The sequence below is a fragment of the Piliocolobus tephrosceles genome, chromosome 2, assembly GCF_002776525.5.
Source record: "Piliocolobus tephrosceles isolate RC106 chromosome 2, ASM277652v3, whole genome shotgun sequence".
NCBI lineage: Eukaryota > Metazoa > Chordata > Mammalia > Primates > Cercopithecidae > Piliocolobus > Piliocolobus tephrosceles.
Genome location: NC_045435.1, coordinates 70,724,541 through 70,743,215, shown reverse-complemented (window position 1 = coordinate 70,743,215; position 18,675 = coordinate 70,724,541). Strand labels below are relative to the sequence as shown.

The 18,675-nt window shown below is 39.4% G+C and overlaps 1 protein-coding gene across 9 annotated transcripts in view; it reads right to left on the bottom strand.

Annotated features, from left to right (window-relative positions):
* Positions 1 to 18,675, bottom strand: part of MAGI1 (membrane associated guanylate kinase, WW and PDZ domain containing 1) — a 685,858-nt gene that overhangs the window by 272,197 nt on the left and 394,986 nt on the right. For all 9 annotated transcript variants that reach the window (XM_031935182.1, XM_031935183.1, XM_023200351.2 and 6 more), the window contains exon 2: positions 295 to 411. In XM_031935182.1, the coding sequence (XP_031791042.1) occupies positions 295 to 411 (117 nt within the window). The remainder of the gene's footprint in view (positions 1 to 294; positions 412 to 18,675) is intronic.

The following is an 18,675-nucleotide window of genomic DNA, read 5'->3' as shown; positions in this document are numbered from 1 at the left end:
AGCTGGTATTACTGACATGTCCTTTCCACTAATGTGAAAAGTGGGCCTTACAAAGGGTAGATAATTTGCCCCACATTACAGAGAAATGACTGAAACCCAGGCACACCACGACACTGTATTATTCAATTATGCTCATCAATTATAAATCAATTATGATTTACTTGAGTTAAGGAGTCACTCAGTAGGCAAGCCACTAGGTGTTCCACAATCAGTTGTTGAGATCTCCTTTCTCCCCTGGACCTTTCACACACACACACACACCCAGCAGTGAGATGCCAAAGTCTGGCTACTTACAAGGCACAGCATGGCGGTAAAGGTTATCCCTTATGGTCTGCTGGAGCTCATGATCAGGAGACCCCTTCTGGAACCGCTGATTGAGAAAATGTCGCAGGTCCTTGTTCAGCCTTCCTCCTGCAGGAAATACATAAAACAGACATACCACATCAACAACAGGGCCTCCTAGAAAAGGAGTAGCCAAGAACTGAGTGCAAGAAAGCCACAGAATGCAATTCTAGCCTGCCACCCCTAGTCATTAGGAGGATGTACTTTAGATTTTCCTCTGCAAGGGTAAAGTCAAGCAAGAATGTCATAAAGATAAAACAGCACTGGCAATGCATTAATTTGGAGCTCCTATCTCACATCATACTAGAAGGCCAAAATATCAAAGTGTTTAACATAGGCTATTACATTTAAATATATGCCATCAACACTTGTAGACCCTATTACTAGAAGCGTAAATTACTGAAACCTTAAAGAAGACAATCCAGCAATAACTATCAAATTATAAAATGTTCTTTGACCAGGGATTTGAATGGTAGGAATTTACTCTACAGGTATACTTGTAATCTCTTCAAATTTCCATAAGCATTTACTATAGTTTTTTAACTTTTTTTAATTTTTATTTTTTGAAATGGAGTCTCACTCTGTCACCTAGGCTGGAGTGCAGTGTGCGATCTCAGCTCATGGGAACCTCTGCTTCCCAGATTCAAGTGATTCTCCTGCCTCAGCCTCCCGAGTAGCTGGGGTTACAGGCACCCACCACCACACCCAGCTAATTTTAGTATTATTAGTAGAGACAGGGCTTCACCATGTAGAACAGGCTGGTCTCAAACTCCCGGCCTCAAGTGATCTGCCCACCTCAGCCTCCCAAAGTGTTGGGATGACAGGTGTGAGTCACTGCACCTGGCCCTAATATAGCTTCTTTTTTATGACAGTAAATAAATAAAAACAAAAACCTGGTAACAACCAAAGGGAGCAATTAAAGCACAATTCATCCATATAACAACTACTTTGCATAAGCTAGATTTTCATGGGTTGATATTGGGAGAAAATGTGTGGAACTGTGCATAATGTCTGATTCCTTTTCTGTAAAAATGAATTTGGAAAAGGAGAGACTGGGTATTAATAGGAAGAATCATAAGAAAGTTTTAAAACAATTTCATTTAGGACAAAGGACTTGAGCTGGGGATAAATACGCAGACTTCACTCTTCATCACCCAGACAGACGGACAGACATAGACATAGACACAGACATCTCCCTACCCTGTGTTGCTTTTCAAACACTAAATGTATGTTGCTTTGTTGTTGTTGTTGTTAAAGCATAGTTACCTAGGTGAGTCTGTGTTTATTTCTTCACAATTGTCTACACTTAACAGAACAAAAGAAAAGCTAAAAATATGATATTATCACAAAAATGTGTCATCGAAAAGAGACACATTTTAAAAAATCATAATCACAAATTACAGTCTACAGGATCAACAGAAGGCTTGTAGATCAACCTAACTAGCATTCACTCTTAATGGAGAAAGATGGTTCAATGACAGCTAAAACTAACTAGGCTGAGACTGTCTTTCCATTTTCAGACAAGATACAAATTAGGTAAGAGCATTTTTAGCCTTAGAGAAACAATGCAGCACCCAGGAGTCATGTGAGCTATAAAACTCATGTCTTCAAACGATAAATTCCCTATGGTCAAAAAGAGTAAATCATGAGGATGACAGTGATGGTTAAGATGATGGTATTTCCTACCTAGGGCAGGAAACTACTGATCTTTACTTTAACATCACGTTCAATATAAGATTCTGGCTACACCTGCTCATTTTGAAATAGATAATAAAACCCAGTTTGAGCTATTTTATTTGGTATTATATCTACTGTTTCAAGTGCTCAAAAGGAAAATACACATATTCAAACCAATCTTAAGTCATTCAATCATTCATCAAGTATTTACTGAACGAAGACACCCACATGCCACATGAACCCACCCCCCCAAAAAAATCAGCACAAGGTTTGAACAGACAGTTCACAATGGAATATATGTGACTATTAAGCATATAAAAAGATGTTAGACATCCTTAATCACTAGAAGAAAAATAATAAAATCACAATGAGATCCCATTAAATAACTACTTGAATAACAAAAATTAAAAAGACTGAAAATATCAAGTGTTGGCAAGGTTGTAGAGAAACAGGAACTCAAATATATTGTTTAGCAGGCACACAAAATGGTTCGTCCTCTTAGGAAAACAATTTGTCAGTATCTTAGAAAGTCATACCTTCAATAGCCAAGTGACCCAACAATTCCACCCTTACTTACATGAGAGAAATGAAAACAAGTCCACAAAAAAAATCTTGCAGATGAATCTTCACAGCAACTTTACTTACAAATAGCCAAAAATTGGAAACAATCCAAATGTCCATCGGAAGGTGAATGAATAAGCAAACTGTGGTATAATCAAGCACTGGGGTGCTATACAGCAATTAAAAGAAACTACTAATGCATGCATTAATACTGATGAATCTCAAACACAGAATGTTAAGCAAAAGAAGTCAGACACAAAAGATAAAATATTGCATGATTTCATTCATATACAAAGTTTGGGGATGCACTAAAAACTTTTGGAATGGACTAATTTATAGTGAGAGAAAACAGTTTAGTTGTTACAGAGAGCTGAAGGTAGGTAAAAACTAACTGCAAAGGGCATGAGGGAATAAGATCTATGGATCTATGGGTCTTTCCCATTGGGGAAAACAGGGTGAAGGACTTCTATATGATTTCTATACATGGAGGATTCTATACATGGGGCCTCTATATTATTTTTTGTAATATCCTGTGAATATATAATATTTTCAACATCAGTTTTTTAAAATGGGGAGCACAAGGGAAGATTCTGGAGGAGATGCCAATATAATATTTTCTTTTTTTGAGATGACGCCTCATTTCGTTGCCCAGGCTCGTGTGCAGTGGCACAATCCCAGCTCACTGCAACCTCTGCCTCCCAGGCTCAAGTGATTTTCATGCCTCAGCCTTCCGAGTAGCAGGGATTACAGGCATCTTCCACCATGCGTGGCGAGTTTTCATATTTATAGTAGAGATGGGGTTCTACCATGTTGGCCAGGCTGGTCTTGAACTCCACCCTCAAGTGATCTGCCCACCTTGGCATCCCAAAGTGCTGGGATTACAGGTGTGAGCCACCACTCCTGGCCCCAATATAATATTCTTGATCGAGATTAATAACATGAGTTTATATATTTGTCAAAATTCACATAACTATATACACAAACAAGTATGTTTTATTATATGTAAGCTATACCAATAAAATCGATTTCAAAAGTTTAAAATATATATAATGATTGGATGATTGGATGAGCGCTAGGTGTGAGTCAATGTTCAGGTTGCATAGTTCTCTCTTTAGAGAGTTGAAGTGAAGGAAAAAGAAAGTAAATCTAGGTAGTTAAGCCAGACGTGCCTACTTCTGAATCCTGGCTCAACTGTTTATCAGCTGGTGAGTCTGAGCACAGGGCTTAATCTCTGAACCTTGCTTTCCTCAAATGTAAAAAATAGAACACTGATGTAACATTAGCTCTGTCACAAGATTGTTGTGAGGATTAAATGGGATGATACATTCAGCAGTGCCTGGCAAAAAGAAAGCACTCAGTGAAAGATGGAAATTATAATTATTATGTTGTTGAATGGACGATTGTCGAGGTGAGGGGCCAAAGAAAGAAAATCAGTCCAGACATGAACTCTTAATCTTTTTAAAAAAAAATCCATGCAAACAAAACTTATTCTATTGGCTTAGAAATAGCTAGAAACAAAATAAAGACCTATGGAGATTTGGATGAAAGGATATTTCTAGTGTTTCTAGAAGTAAATAAAAATCTACTTGTGCTAAAATAATGTGGACCTATGTAAACTCATTAACAAACATTTAGTGTGTGCTTAATATATTCCAGGCATTGTGCTGGAGCTGAAGTTCAGGAAATGAAATCAACTAGTAAGTCACTGGTATGTCATCTCTCTATCTGCTAACTCTAGCTTGAGGTATAAAGCGCTCTAGAAATTGAGTTAAAAAATAATGTTTACCAGCAAAATTCCCATTGCCTGCAATGTAGGGTTTTAAATTTCTTTTAGGTGACAAGAGTTCTTGACATTAAAAAGACACGAACAGTTATCATTTGAGCCATGGCAAAGATGTCTATGATATCCAAAATGCTTAAATCAAAAGCAACCTTCCAAAGGAGTTTTCAGATACAGTATCTTTTTATCACATATATAACAAAGATTTGTACATCCTTATGGATTACATGTGGTAACTATCAAGATAAACCAGGGGCATATAGATTGGAAAGCATTCTATTTTTTTTTATTTTTCTGGAGACAGAGTCTCACCCTATCACCCAGGCTGGAGTGCATTGGTGTTATCATGGCTCACAGTAGCCTTGACCTTTCAGGCTCAAGCAATCCTCCAGCCTCAGCTTCCCAAGTAGCTGGGACTACAGGCATGCACCATTATGTCCAGCTATTTTTTAAATTTTTGTAGATACAGGTTCTTGCTATGTTGCCCAGGCTGGTCTTGAACTCCTGGGCTCAAGCAATCCTTCTGTCTCAGCCTCCCAAAGCGCTGGGATTAAAAGTGTGAGCCACCGTGCCCCACCTGGAAGGCATTCTTAAGTATAAGCTCTTGGTTTACACCTAAGCTTATATTCAAACTAACCAAGGTAGCTAGGGTTTATGGTCATCAAACTAAAACTCCCCTCTACTGCAGATGTGCAAAAGGACAGGGTTTACTATGCTGCCAGTTAACATTTACTTTGAGTTCCATGACATTTGGACATGAAAAGCCTCAACCTTCACATTCTATTAAAAATACTGTACATTTTGGCATCTAATATCAAATTAATTGCCAATTATTCAAGGGACATATCTATAAATTAATTGTCAAGGGCAGTGAGCCAATAAAATAAGTTAGAAGATAGTTTGTCATAGCATCTTCACTTTCTCTGAAATTCAAGATTTGTTTTGTAAATAGAAAAGAGAATATAGGTCAGAAATACAGTCATACACCATATAGCAAAGTTCCAGTCAAAACCATATGTACCATGGGTCCAAAATTACAACACTGTATTTTTTCTGTACCTCTCTCTGTTCGCATATGTTTAGATTCACAAACACTTACCATTGTGTTACAAATACCTACAGTATTCAGGAAAGTAACACGCTGTGCAGATTGTACCTTAGGAGCAATGGGCTATACTATATAGCATAGGTGTGTGTAGTAGGCTATACCAACTGGGTTTATGTTAAGTGCACTCTATGATGTGTGCACGACTAAATCACCTAAGACCACATTTCTCAGAATGTATTCCAGGCATTATGCAACATACGACTATATGTAGAGCTTTTTCCAAGAAAGGGGTTCAGAGCTTAATGTAAGACAATTTTATATCTTAAATGGGGAAAATGGGGCTTAGATGCTCTCTTGATCTGCCATTATTTTATATTTCTGTACCTTATCCATACATCTGGAATTCTGTGTCTTTTACATTTACAGCAATATAACGCTGCTTTTTTTCACCCATATGAGTTTACAGAATGTTAATCACGTTTGATGGATGTAATTTTTGTTATTTTAAATGTTGTATAATATTCAATATTAAAATAAACCAAAATATATTTATCCTTCATAGAAAATTAAGCTATTTCCAATATAAACAATGCTGCTATAAAAGTCTCTGTAATGCCTCCCTCCCCCAACTTTTTTTTTAGCAAATGTGTGGGGTTTTTCCTCTCTAGATTATCTAAACCTAAAAATGGACATAGATATCTTCGACTTATTTTAATATTTTTGAATTCATCCCCAAAATGGTGGTACCAATTTGCCTTTCCATAAATAGTTTTGGCAGTCCTGTTTTCCCACACTTAGGCCAACATTTGCTATTGTCACTATCTTTCAGGTCCCCAAGACCACTCCTGACTGGATGATTCACTAAGAAGATTCAGAGGACTTGTTATATAGTTGTACTCATGGCGATGGTTTATTCTAGCAAAAAGATACAAAGTAAAAACAGCAAAGGAAAAAGCCTCACAGAACAAAGTCCAGAGAAAATCGGTATAAGTTTCTCAGTGTCCTCTCCAAATGGCATCACATAGGACACATGTACATCCCCCAAAGAACCCATGTGAAAAGCTGCCCACGAGAGAAGCTCCTTAGGCATCCAGGGCCCAGGGCTTTTACTGGGAGTTGGTCATGTAAGCAGCCTTTGCCTGGCACAAAATAAATCTCCAGACGCCCGGGAAAAAAAAGTATAAATGATAGCATTTGGGCATACAGTCTAGATATAGTGAGTCCACTCATCGGTTATTAGAATAGAAGAAATTCTTTGAAATGCAAGTTCCCAGATGCCAGCCAAGGGCCACCTTAGCATTCCATCCAGCTGCCACCAACTTCTTTCTGCACATTCCAACTTTATAAATGCTTCCTAATCTACTAAATATAAAATGATATCTTGGTGTTATATTAATTTATAATTACTGATTACAACTGAGACTGAACATTCTATTATAGTTTTTAAATTGTCTTTTATGTTTTCCTTTCTGTGACTTGCCTGTTCACGTTTCTTGTACGTTTTCCTATTAGGTTATCTAGTTATTCTTGATAAAGAGATATTCTTACATATTCTGGATAGGGTTTCTTTGGCACTTACTTATGGTATAAACTTTGCTTGTCATTATTTAAACATAAAATGATCCCCTAATATAACTGAGACATGTCGCTTCTCCAAATTTTTCTCTCACCTGCTAGAGAGTTTTCGGCCAACTCTTACCAGAAACATCTTTTCAAGGTGATGGATGATGAGGGGACCCTGCTTGGACTGATCTCCACCTCCTAGGATAGAGATCCGAAATGGAATGTTGCTCAGTAGAAAGAATCTTTGTGGTCAAGAAACCAGGTTTCCCGAGGAAACACTTCGCAGTCTTCTTAATGTATCCATCTGTGACTGAGAGGGCAGAATACAATTCCCTGTCTGTATTACATGAGCTCCACAGCTACATCCACATCCAGAAGGTCGAAGAATGGTATTTCATTACAATTAGAATTGACACTGAAATACATTTCAAATTGTCAATGCTAAGGAGAACTTGCATAAGGATTTTGAACTAATCACACTTTCAGGTGATTCTGCTTTAGCACACAATTTCTTCAAAAAATGATTATAGTTGTAGGAAAAGTCCATTTATTAGGGCAACAACAAATGGTTTGTACTGCATTGGAGCTATTACAGCAAAAAAAAAAAAAAAAAAAAAAAAATCCATCAGTTCGGCACTTCAGTTTTATAAAGAATAGGATTTTTTAAACACAAAATTACAAATTGAAAAACAAATTAACTTGTTTTCTAGTCACTCGAACTCACAACCCAAAATTCATTTAAGTGAGCTTTGTCTGAAAAGGATGTTTGCTACTTGTTTTTTCTAATATATTTTCTACAATTTTTTCTTACTGTAAAAGCAATATAAATCACTGGAGAGTTACCCTTTAATGGGTGTGGAGTTTCAGTTGTGGATGCTGAAAAAGTTTTAGAAATGGAAGTTGGTGACAGATGCACAACAATATAAATGTACTTAATGCTACAGAACCACACACTTAAAAAAGGGAAAAATGGTCAACTTTATGTTGTATATATTTACCCACAATAAAAAAAAGTATGAATTAATCACAAGATTTTAAAAATACACAAAAGCACAACAAAGAAAGTTAAAATAACCTGTGACTTCATTTACAGCCCAATTAATATTTTGGTACGGTCTCCTCTGTATGTCTACATACCTATAAACATACATGCACATTTATAATACACTTACACATTTGGGGAGTTTCATTCACTAATTCAACATGTATTTATTAAGTGCCTAGAGCTAAACACCTGTGACCCCTGAGGATGCAACAAGGACAACACAGAGCCCCTGAGCAGCAAGGTACACGCCTGCTTTAGGAAGGATGAACAGAGATGACCTCCAGGCAGAGGCAATTGTTAAGGTGAGAACGAAAGGAGGATGAGAGGCTAGCTAGGTCTGCAAAATGTTGGGGAAAGAATATTCCAGGCAGAGTGAACGGCATGTGCAAAAGTTTTGGAAGTAGGAAAGAGGTTGGTATGCTAGAGAAACAGCATGAAGCTCTAACAGAGGGTGTCTCAGGTTGAGGTTAAAAAGAGAAGCACTAGTGGATAATGAAAAATGTGGTATCTATACACCATGGAATACTACTCAGCCATAAAAAGGAACAAAATAATGTCTTTGCAGCAACTTAGATGAAGCTGGAGGCCATTATTCTAAGTGAAGCAATGGAAAGCCAAATACCATATGTTCTCACTTATAAGCAGGAGCTAAGCTATGAGGACAAAAAGACATACAGAGTGATATAATGGACTTTGGGGATGTAGGAAGGGAGATCGAGAGAGGGGTGAGGGATAAAAGACTACACACTGGGTGCCGTGTGCACTGCTCGGTGACAGATGCACTAAAATCTCAGAATTCACCACTAAAGAACTCATCCATATAACCAAAAGCCACCTGTACCCCAAATACTATTGAAATTTTTAAAAAGAGAGAGAGAGAAGCAGTGGCTAGACAATTCTGTGCCTTGCAGGCCATGATAAAGAGCATGCATATTATTCTACATGTGTAAGAATGCACTGACAGGATTTGAGTCATGGAGGTAGAGGACATGATCTAAATATCGAGGTTTCTTTTGCAGTTGTGTAGTGTGTATGCACACACAGGGTCATGTGTAGAGGCGAGAGTCAGAAGAAGCCAGTAGAGCTGATCACACAATCCTAAAGCGGCCTGGACTAAGGGAGTGTCTGGGAAGAAGGGCAGGAAGGGGCAGAGAAGAGATGCAATTTAAACCTGGAACTGATACGGTTTGGCGACATGATGGAGGAAGACCCCACATGCAATGGAGTCAAAAAGGAAACCAATGTTTGTGCTCAACTAGTAATGAACAGCTTTGAGTGGAATACAGAGATCTATTAGGTACCTTTTAAGTATAGGATGTGTGGGATCATGTCACATATGTGGATTTATATCTACATATTCTAACAAATAATTCATAAGCATTTGCAATATTAGTGCTCAAAAATATACTTTTAAGGGCTATATAGTATTTTATCTCATCAATTCATCACAACGTATTTAACCTATTACCAATTAGTAGGCATAAAAATTGTTTCTACTTTGATTATCCTCCTTGCACAAAATCGATCTGTGTACTTCTGATTATTTTCTTGAGATCTTTGAAGTGGAGATATTGGAACAAAAAGCACAAAAATGTTTAAGGTCCTTGATACAAATTCCCTCCAGAAACATCGTATTAGCTTTCCTTCATCCAGCTTTATTTTAAATGGCTCCAAAATAGGTACATAAACTCACGGCAATATTATGAGTTTCATGTTAATAGACATTTGCGGCTGGATGCGGTGGCTCATGCCTGTAACCCCAGCACTTTGGGAGGCTGAGGCGGGTGGATCACAGGAGGTCACAGGAGGTCAGCAGTTCGAGACCAGCTTGGCCAACATGGTGAAACCCCACCTCTACCAAAAATACAAAAAAATTAGACAGGCTTGGTGGCAAGCTCCTGTAATCCCAGCTACTTGGGAGACTAAGGCAGGAGAATCGCTTGAACCCAGGAGGCAGAGGTTGTAGTGAGCCAAGATTATGCCATAATGCTGTAATAAAAAAACCTTTAAACATAAAATTTGCTGAAATTTCCTAGAAGTAGAATTACAAGATCGATCAGTATGAATATTATTTTAAAGGTTCTTGATAAATACTCACAAAATACTTTACATAAAGGTTACGGCAGTTTCTACCAAATCTGGAAGACATTCAACATAACTCACCTGACAATTACAGTGTCAAAATGAGAATTATTTTTCACATTTTAGTTATGGTTTTTAAAAATTTTTCCACCAATAATTTGAACAGATGTCAACAATGTATTAAAGAGACTACACAATAGTAAAACTGTTCCCTTCATTTTGAGAAACTGCTTGTTCCAGTAAGAAAATTAATTTGGAAAATGGCTTAGTGAGAAATAATGAATGACTGCCATGATCATATTTATTCAACTAAAAAAACAAAAACTTCTCACATCTAAAAAAATACACAAATAAAGAACATTTCAGTGGGCCTGTCTTTATATAATTACTTCCAACTTCCCTTCTCTAAACATTCAATTGGTCTAGGTCAGAGGTCAGCAAAATATTTCCATAAAAAGCTAAGATAACAACTATTTTCCAGCCTTCATAGTGCATATGAACTCTATCCAACTGCTCAATTCTGCTTCTGTAGTGTGAAAGCAGCCAGTGACAACATGTACATGAAGTTGTTTTTCAATGAAAGTTTATTTACAGAAAGAGGCAGTAGATTTGCCCCTTGGGCCACAGTTTGCTAAATCCTGGTCTAGATGTTGGTTCTGCCTCTCCAGGTAAGGAATTCTCCTTAAGTAATTGTTGGGGCAGAGTTCAAGTAATAATTGGTGTGGAGGTGGAGGGTGTTCATTGTCTCCCAGGTTAGTCTAAGCCAGTGGTTCTCTAAGTATGGTCCTGTGAGACTGGCAGCAGTAGCAATACCCAGAAACTTACATGAAATAAAAATGACTGGTCTCTACCCCAGGACTTGATACAATTAGAAATTCTAGGGGTGGAGGTTCAGCAATCTGTGTTTTAACAAGCCTTCCAGATGATTCTAACATCTGCTAAGGTTTGTAGACCAATGGTCTGAGCCACACCAAAAGCCCCCTAATGGAATATGCGGAGCTAGGCTCTATTTCTCACAGCAAGTCCTCATCTCTCACTAATCTCAAGTGCTGCCACCCCACTATGGGGCTGCCAATAAAAGGCACACACCACACATGACTACAGATAGTGGGTACCTCATCACACATGCAGAGATGGAAGCTATTCCCCGAATGGTACAAAGACTATTGTTCTTTTAGTCATGTTTCTAAAAAAGTTAAAAAATATAAATAAAAAAGAAACGTGTGGTGAGTGTGATGTGAGAGAGAGGCTGCGAGACAGATTTATGTATGCTGATGAAGCTCAAGAAGCTACCATTTACATTTAACTCCCCGCATGAGCAAGCATGAAACATTTTGCTAGCACTTCAGGAAATCCGCTTTATTATCATTTTCTGCTTGCCTTCTCTGTTCTTTTCTCTTGGTGAATCTTTTTATTATAAATTTCATCCCACAGTGAGAAAAAATTTGAATTAAGCATGGAAAAGCAAGCTTAGGTTTAAATTCCATCATCTTGATTTTTTCATTATTTACAGCCTTTGGTGGTTCTTGTATTTATTCCAGTTAAACTAGATAGTGGAATAACATCTGTTCAGAAAAAAATAAACAAAGGATTTATATACAAAAAGCAGAAAGACAATGTTCCCCTATTGGTAAAGTAATATAGCTGATGTGAGCTTATGGCATGCCCTCATAAACAGCTGCATGGCCTCACCAAAAGCTGAAATCAAGTGTCTCTACATTCAGAATGCTGAGTGGAATCTAAAGACACAGGTGTCTGGGCCCTTCAAGAATACTCCAAATTCTTGAAAAGATACTCTATTAGAATTCTAACTGGACCAACTGTACTCGAGATGACAGTGAACATTTATTAAGCACTTTCAATGAGCCAGATAGCAGTACTAAGCAATAACTTTATAATCCTTACTCCCACCCACTAAGATTGCTAGTCTCATTTTACAGAAGCATAAACTGAGGCTCAGAAGCTCCCCATCACCCAGGTAGCAACCAACGGAGGAGATGCGACTCAAATCTGGGGCAGTATGACTATCTGTGTTCTTGACCAGAGAGGTCTAGGAAAGGTTCACAATCAGAATGATGATAAAGACAAACCAGGAAGCACCAGCATAGAAAATAAAAGCAAAAAACCAACACATATTCTTTCTATATTTAAGTCCTTGAACTTGCAAAGGTTTTAAAGACAGTTTCTGCTTCTGGAAAGTCTCCCAAAGGCATAGTTGGTGTTGTGGAAATTTGTGGATATGATCAATGTCCCTACAGAATGTGTTTCTTTCAGTAGCATATGGTTAAGAGAGCTGAACTTCAAGCGAGGCTTGATTAGTTCAGATCCAGGCCCCAAATTCACCAGCTTGCCTTGGGCATGTTGCTGAACTTCTCTGAGCCTCAGTTCCCTAGTCGATCAGGTAGGGATAATAATAGTATCTGCTCAAAAGGGCTGTGCAGCTTCATGAGATCATGCACTAATCCAATATCTAGAATAATACATAGTAAGTGTGCAGCAAATTGTTACTTTTACCAAGGCTCATAACAATGCAGTGTGTAAGCTTGACTAGATCTGGAATTAAGAAAAATAAAAACAACAAAGATGTTTATGGCTCAGCTAAGGGAATGTTGACTATGAACTCAAAGTTTGATGATGTTACTGAATGAATGTTGATAAGTGACAACTACATCACCGCTTGTAGGAAAATGTCATCATTTTGTGGTAATTTTTGCTTATTTGGGGATGAGGTATCATGATATCTATACCCTAAACTCAGATAACTTAGCAAAGTGGAAACAGGTATAAATATGGACAGATGGGATTGGTGTAGCAAGATGTTAACAGCTGGTGAATCCTGGTGATGGGAGTATATATTTTGTTGTTTTTTCAACACAAGTGTGGGTTTGGAAACTTTCAAAATAAAAAAGTAAAATAAAATATATATATACATTTTTGAGACAGGCTGGAGTATAAAGGTGTGGTCTCAGCTCTCTACAACCTCCACTTCCCAGGTCCAGGCGATTCTCCCACCTCAGCCTCCCAAGTAGCCGGGACTACAGGCGTGTGCCACCACACCCAGCTAATTTTTGTATTTTTAGTAGAGATGTTTCACCATGTTGGCCAGGGTGGTCTCAAACTCCTAACCTCATGATCCTCCCCCCTCGGCCTCCCAAAGTGCTGGGATTACGGGTGTGAGCCACTGTACCCAGCCAATAATTATTTTTAAAAGCAGTTAGAGTCATAAGGACACTGTAAAACATCTATGTGAATCCAATATAGAAACCAAAGACTGACTTTCCTTCTAAACTGCCACATTATAAAGTTGTCCAAATAGCCCTCTCAATGCCTACCATATGAAGAAACCAGGAGAGTGACATCTGAATGGCACAGGCTTCCAGAGAACACTCAGCCAAGGCATCTAAGCAGGTTAGTTTCCATGAACCAGCACCCACGGGTAAAGCCTTGTACTCCAGAGTTTTAGGAATCTGCTAACAGGTAAGCATGTTTTAAATGTTTTTATGCAAATCCAACTGAGATCCCATTGGTATTCCACAGCCTTGACCATTCATAGTAATTAACACAAATGTTCTCCTACTCTCCCAGGCCTAACCCAATTTATAAACAGACAGGAATAGATAATCTGGATTGCAAACCATATTCTAGTATGATCTGACGTCATTCATGCAACAGTTGGCTGGGGCCAGAGTTCTAGGCACTCTGACCTACATTGGGAAATCTCATTCAGACTGTTACAGTATAGTAGGTCGCTTCAATTTCTACTGGACTATGAGAGCAGAGACTACCGTGATACACACATCATTTGATGGGTCTGAGAAAAGTGACACAATTTCCCATCAACAGAGCATCCTTGAGTCTATTCTTTGCACAGCACCTTTCTTTTTTTTTTTTTGAGACGGAGTCTCGCTCTGTCGCCCAGGCTGGAGTGCAGTGGCCGGATCTCAGCTCACTGCAAGCTCCACCTCCCGGGTTTATGCCATTCTCCTGCCTCAGCCTCCCAAGTAGCTGGGACTACAGGCGCCCGCCACCTCGCCTGGCTAGTTTTTTGTATTTTTTAGTAGAGACGGGGTTTCACCGTGTTAGCCAGGATGGTCTCGATCTCCTGACCTCGTGATCCGCCCGTCTCGACCTCCCAAAGTGCTGGGATTACAGGCTTGAGCCACGGCGCCCGGCCAGCACCTTTCTTTAAATAGTTTCAAAGTCAGAAACAAAAGAGAGAGTCACAAGTAATCGCCATAGTCCTGGGGCAGAGGGAGGGATTGGGGTAAGGGAGGAGAGGGGACACCTATTTTATGTAAATGTGGTTGTGTACAAGTTCTAGACTTATTTCATATGTTGCCGACCCACTAAGTTAAACATTCTTAAATCATTAAGACTCATCTCTCTGACTGACCACAGCTCTCATTTTTCAAGAATGTGGTGTATAGTACGCTTGTTTAAAAACTATTTAGGGGAGAGAGTTCTAGGCTGATCATCAGATATTTCTAATCTCCATAATTCCATAAACGATTATAATTTTCACACTCCACTATTTTCATTCCATTTCACGGTAGTCTTCCAGCTGCTATTCAAAAGTGATTATAAATAATGGGGCTATAAAAGTCATTCAGTAATTAGGACACTCACTGGCCATATGCCAACCTCCACAATGGAAGGTGATTTATGTAAGACAACCCTATCACATCTGCCATCCTGGTTTCCCCTCTGACAGGCTCACTGGTCACATAGTAACATTGCCCTTAATGATCATTTTTTTCTTGACTAGAGAGCAAACTGGCAACCCAAAGTGCTACAGCTTTTTTTTTTTTAACTATGTTTATAAGGGAAAACACACACACACACACACACACACACACACACAATAAGCTATTTTCTATCTCGTCATTTAACATATCCAGAGAAAGGAGAGAAGGCGCAGAATGAAGTAAACTGGATCAGGTCAAGATCCTATTTGCCATCAAATAGGAAAGACCTCAACTAATTCCAAGTACAAAAAAACTTCAGACCTAGCCAACCAAATCTTATCCCTTCAACACAAAGGCTTCAATATACACAAGTTCAAGCCCATTGCAGGTTTTGCCTAGAGTTTCTCAAAAGGAGTACCACTGTCATCTTGGGCAGGACAATTCTTTGTCTGCACATTTGTTCCATGAAACTCTGGACATTCGGCATCCCCATTCTTGGCAGCTCCAAACTAAATGCATGGTGTATTCCCTAGTTACTGTGACCAACCTAGTGTGACAGTTCCACCCTGGGGATGGGGAAACATACAGTAATTGGCGATAGTTATACTTAAGTGCCCCTTTATACATATGTGGAATCTTCTTTCTTATTTTTCTTTTAGAACAAAGAGCATATTAGAAAAAAAAAATATTGCAAGCTGGGCATGGTGGTTCATGCCTGTAATCCCAGCACTTTGGGAGGCCAAGGCAGACAGATCACTTGACCGCAGGAGTTCAAGACCAGCCTGGGCAAGCAACATGGCACAACCCTGTCTCTACAAAACAAAAACAAAAAATTAGCCAGGTATGGTGGTGCATGCCTGTAGTCCCAGCTACTTGGGAGGCTGAGTTGGGAGGATCACCTGAGCCTGGGGAGTCAAGGCTGCAGTGATGCATGATGGCATCACTGCATTCCAGCCTAGGTGACAGCGAGAACCTGACTCAAGAAAGAAAAGAAAAGAAAGGAAGGGAGAGAGAGAAAGAGAGAAAGAGAGAGAGAGAGAAAGAGAGAAAGAAAGAAAGAAAGAAAGAAAGAAAGAAAGAAAGAAAGAAAGAAAGAAAGAAAGAAAGAAAGAAAGAGAGAAAGAGAAAATTGCAAAAGGGCTTATATTGGGGATGATTCCAAGTTGTTAAGATTTGATATGTACATACATGTATTTCCATACATTTCTTCTAGCACAGGGCTGCTGTGTGAGAGGCAGCAGGGTTTAGTGCTGGGAACACAGGTTTGAGAGGCCTTCCCTGAAAACTGTATCTAAAAAACACTGCTCCATCAGTGTCCGTTCTATTGCTCTGGTTTATTGTATTCATAGCAGTTATCATTCTTTGAAATTCTTATTTATATATTTACCTTGTTTATTGTCTGTCATCCCCTCACCCCCAAACCATGAGAGTTTCCTATGAGGACTGAGATCCTCCTAGCCTAGAATAGAATCTCTTGGCCTACAGGAGGAGCTGGCATAGACTATGTGACTGATCGAGTGAATGAAGGATGATACTACTAATTAAAATGACACAGACAGTGGCTAAAGCAGAACTAGGCAGACCTAGGTTCCCATCCTGACTTTACCATCTGCTGCCTCTGTGTGTTCTTGGTCAAGTTATTTAACCACTCTGGGTCTCCATTTCCTCATCAGAAAAATGGGGATAAGAATAGCATCTACCGGGGCTGGGCGCGGTGGCTCACGCCTGTAATCCCAGCACTTTGGGAGGCCCAGACGGGCGGATCACGAGGTCAGGAGATCGAGACCATCCTGGCTAACACAGTGAAACCCCATCTCTACTAAAAATACAAAAAATTAGCCGAGTACGGTGGTGGGTGCCTGTAGTCCCAGCTACACGGGAGGCTGAGGCAGGAGAATGGTGTGAACCCGGGAGGCGGAGCTTGCAGTGAGCCGAGATTGCACCACTATACTCCAGCCTAGGTGACACAGCGAGACTCTGTCTCAAAAAAAAAAAAAAAGGAATAGCATCTACCTGACAGGGCTGTCATGAGGACAGGAGGGAAGCTAAAGAGTTCACAGAAATTCAACATTGTTGTATGTTTACTCACAACAAGGGTTGAAGCAGTCAAATTCTCTTAGCTTCCTCTTCAAATATTGCTTATGTACTGACATATTTACCCGAATCCTAAAATAACATCTTAAAACTGCGAGGAAGATGCCAAATGCACCAATAAATCCAACTAATGAGTGTTCCTATTAGGGAAGCAAGTCCCTGACACGTTATAGTTCCCAAAACACAGAAGGAGATCAAACGTTTGTCAGTGGAACAAACTGAAACAGGTCCACACTTCAGCCTTTGGGAACTGTGACACCTTCTTTTTTGTGGCTCGATTCCCCAGTCCTTATGAGAAAGAAAATTATCTTTACATATTCACGTGACTTTAAATAAATTTTGCAATGCCCTTTGAGAGCAACCCACACCCTTGGAGATACAAAACCACAACTGAGAATTTTTGCTTTCTAATAAGCCTATATTAAAAAATAAAAAGTAGGTGATGGTGACTGAGAACTATACTAAGATCCTGAAGGAATTCAGTTCACTAAGCTTCCCCACATTGCTCTAACAGCAAAAGCACAGAGCTGCTCTCTCCTGGTGTCCTGCAATGTTCTAACGACAAGGCATCAGCCAGGCTTACTCAGAATGGAAGTGGCAACCGAATGTTGTTACCTCTAAGACAAGGATGTAAACTTCAATGAACACTGAAATCACCTGGGGCATGTCTAAAATAGCACCAGTGCCTAGGCCCCCACTTCAGACCAATTTAGAATCTATAGGGAAGGACTAGGCATCGTTTTTTTTTTCTCTAATCTCCACTAGTAATTCCAATGTGTAGCCAGGGTTCCAAGCCTACCCTACTTCTCGGATTCTGAATTCACAGTCGATTCACTAATTGTCAAAATATACACACAGAATCTTCTGCTGATACAGCATCCTGTATAATCTCCTAAGATGAAGTGCCCTTAGCTTCAAAGAAGAAATATAAGACTGAACCAGGTGCACAGAGTGGGATGGGAGTGAAGAACATCAATGAGATATAAGGAAGTGGAAAAATTCTAACATCCTCTTAGACTCACAGCCCTGGGAATGTAAATTGTGTTTCTGCCTGCCCTGACTAGGGAAGAAAACTCAAATTAGCTGGGTAGAAATTTCATCTAAAAGAATCAGGAGACTCCAAGTGACCTGTACTTTGATGTCTCTCACTGTGGCTCAGCCACACTTTTCTCTTTCACACCAATTCCTGAGAAAAGTCATCAGCAACTGATACGTAGTTTGAAGAACAGACATCAAATACGAAGGATGGGTTAGGGGCCCAAGGTTTCTGCCAGGCTGTGATCGATGACAAAGAGCAAGGTGAGAAAGGGCCTGCTGGGATCACAAATGCAGGGCTTTCCCACACTGAAATCATAATAATGATGTCTTAAAAGTTGCACAGGCTGACTTCTGAAGCTGCACAAAGCACCAACACATTTAGAAAGCACTGGAAAAGATGAAAGAACAAATAGAAGGCTCCCCAAAATTAAACACAACTCAACATGACTGCTGTGAGCTGGGTAATTATCTCGTTGATGGATTCTACACTCCAGCTAACACTGAACCATGTGCTACCTCAAAAGGTTTCTTCAAGCACCAGCACCAATGAATGCTTGCAGCCACTCCCATATCTTGATCAAGCCCTTCAGTGCTCACAAGAACGATCAATTTTCTTTAACGAGACATTACTCTGCCACTGGTCAAAGATGCTATGACCATCAAACCTTCTATCCAAAAGACTCTAAGAGAATGAAAAGCCTTTGAGAATTTTACATCGGCAAACCAAAAATACTTAAGCCTAGCAGAAAACCATCTTCTT